Below are 2,080 nucleotides of genomic sequence, written 5' to 3' on the forward strand. Positions count from 1 at the left end.
CATACCGATGAAAAAAAGAGAAGTGTAAGGAAACCGATATCAACAGGTAACGGTGCATCCAAAAGCTATGGCAGCGAAGAGGATGATTCTTACGAATATGAGTGCGAGGAAGAAAACTCAGCATGCTCAGATTCGCCAGCAAAACCAACAGTAAAAAACAGCAAAAGTGCTATAAATTGTCCACTGGGATTAATTTTGCTTTTGGTATAAACGAAAAGTTCCAACACAAGGTAAGGAAAAAGAGATTGAATTGGTTGTGTTTGCGGCATCTCAATATTCCACACGGAGTGGAATGGTGTGCATTTCAAAACTTGTACAGGATACATGTGATGCGTCAGAGCAATCGTGCTCAGCAGTACAGCCATCCAGGAAGCCTAAACGCAAGAGGGAAATGTTGGGAGGGTTTATGCTTCGTGATACTAGTAATGCGTATTGTTGAGAACCTTTTCACGCCAAATGGAACACTACGAAAACTGAAAGCATTTACGAATGATGGGAAAGCTCATAGAGGCTATAAACATCTAAGGTGTACCAGCCGTACTGAGTGGGTGGTGTGAAAATAAAAAGGGATATGTTGTAGAGAATGTCGATACAGGAAGGCTACACATATCAAAAAGAATAATAAATACAAAAAAAGAGAGGCCGTACTCTTCACTGAGCTCCATTCATGGCGTGCAAGGGATATTTGTAATGAGGAAGTTGGGAAGGTTAAAATAAAAGGCGAAAACATATGAGTGAGAATGTAAATATAGTCTTATGGAAGGAAGTGTTGCTTTGGAAAAAGACAGACAAATAACTGAATGAGGATTGACTGGAGAAAATGATGCCAGGCGAAACACATAAAAAAATGGGTTCGGGAAGCATGGATATTTCGAACTTGGAACATAAAGACAAAAGAGCAGGAAAATTTGTGGGGAATGGCATGTTATATATTTGCATCGTTATAGCAAAAAAACTGTTTGTTGTGTCGAATGAGTGAAGGAACTGAGGCACTCACGACCGCTGAATAAGAAAATGGAGAAGGAAAGCCATGGAAAGTAATGAGGGAATAGCTTGAAAGGCGCACACACAGACACACACGTGATAGCGGGTGTGAAAAAGCAAGGAGTGGAACAAAAGCCTTCATCGCTATGATGGTTAAGAAATACGACACCACCAGAATGCGCTGTATAATTCAAAGCAGACGAATTATTAAATGGATCAGTATTAGTGGAAATACCTGCGGTATTAACTTTTGCGGTGCTTGAAGTGATGGCATGCAAAAGATTAGAGGTACCCTCTTCTGTGTTATGTCGGATGCATGGAAAAAGAGAGTGCGTGGCTGCTCTAAGAATGTAACGTGCAAACTACAAGGCAGTAATAAAAGACCCCAAAGCAATTCCATGGCCAAAAGGAATCGATGGCGCCGTGGTTCAGACGAGAAATTTCACACTACAGAATCTCACATTGCATGGGAAGCAACTGCGTATCAACGCGGCAGTGATATAAGCTATCAAAGCAAAAAATGATGCAATCACGGAGGTTTTTCATACAGCAGTGTTGTCTACTATGGAAAATGCAGTAACCACTGAAAAGGAGGCAACATATGTGAAGCAACAAAGAGGTAGCAGTAATTGCTGTAGCAACAAGATTGTGAGTGGAAATAAAACAAACAGGAAGCTAAACTACGACCCAAGGAAATTTAGAGCAGTATCGAAACTGCCTAGATATCACTAATGAATGCATATTTACCAAATGCGAATATATATGTATATGTGAATATATACGTACATCAATATTCTACAAAAATAGTGCTTTGCAGCGTGTGAGACTTTCAAAACATTTTTTGTGGAACACTTAAGCATAATTGTTGTTAATGGAAAACTGATCTATGGATACCTTCTTTTTGCTACATGTATTTTGAATTTGTTTGAGGAAAATGGTAATATCTCTGAGGTAAACTCTGGGAGAAACTAAAAAGTGCTGGAGAAAATTTCTTGGGTTGACAGTAACAGTATCATGAACTACAACAGTGATTAAAAGATCTGTAACACGGAAGTACATGTTTGTGCCATTGTACGATTTTCTTGATATATGCATT

General features: G+C 39.2%; 2 pseudogenes across 2 annotated transcripts in view; one reads left to right on the plus strand and one right to left on the minus strand.

Annotated features, from left to right (window-relative positions):
* The window catches only part of TEOVI_000496900:pseudogene, a 1,281-nt pseudogene extending 1,071 nt beyond the window's left edge, over nucleotides 1-210 (plus strand). The window contains exon 1 of the mRNA in view: nucleotides 1-210. This exon is cut by the window's left edge and continues 1,071 nt beyond it. Within this exon, the coding sequence occupies nucleotides 1-210 (210 nt within the window).
* Nucleotides 211-759: 549 nt separating this feature from the next.
* TEOVI_000497000:pseudogene lies at nucleotides 760-1,384 on the minus strand (annotated as a pseudogene). The gene is given in 7 exon segments: nucleotides 760-948; nucleotides 950-1,057; nucleotides 1,060-1,086; nucleotides 1,089-1,178; nucleotides 1,181-1,270; nucleotides 1,272-1,301; nucleotides 1,304-1,384. Coding segments are annotated over 7 exon segments (615 nt in total).
* Nucleotides 1,385-2,080: the final 696 nt, after the last annotated feature.

The sequence above is a fragment of the Trypanosoma equiperdum genome, assembly GCF_001457755.1.
Source record: "Trypanosoma equiperdum strain OVI genome assembly, contig: ctg_1490, whole genome shotgun sequence".
Classification (NCBI taxonomy): Eukaryota; Euglenozoa; class Kinetoplastea; order Trypanosomatida; family Trypanosomatidae; genus Trypanosoma; species Trypanosoma equiperdum.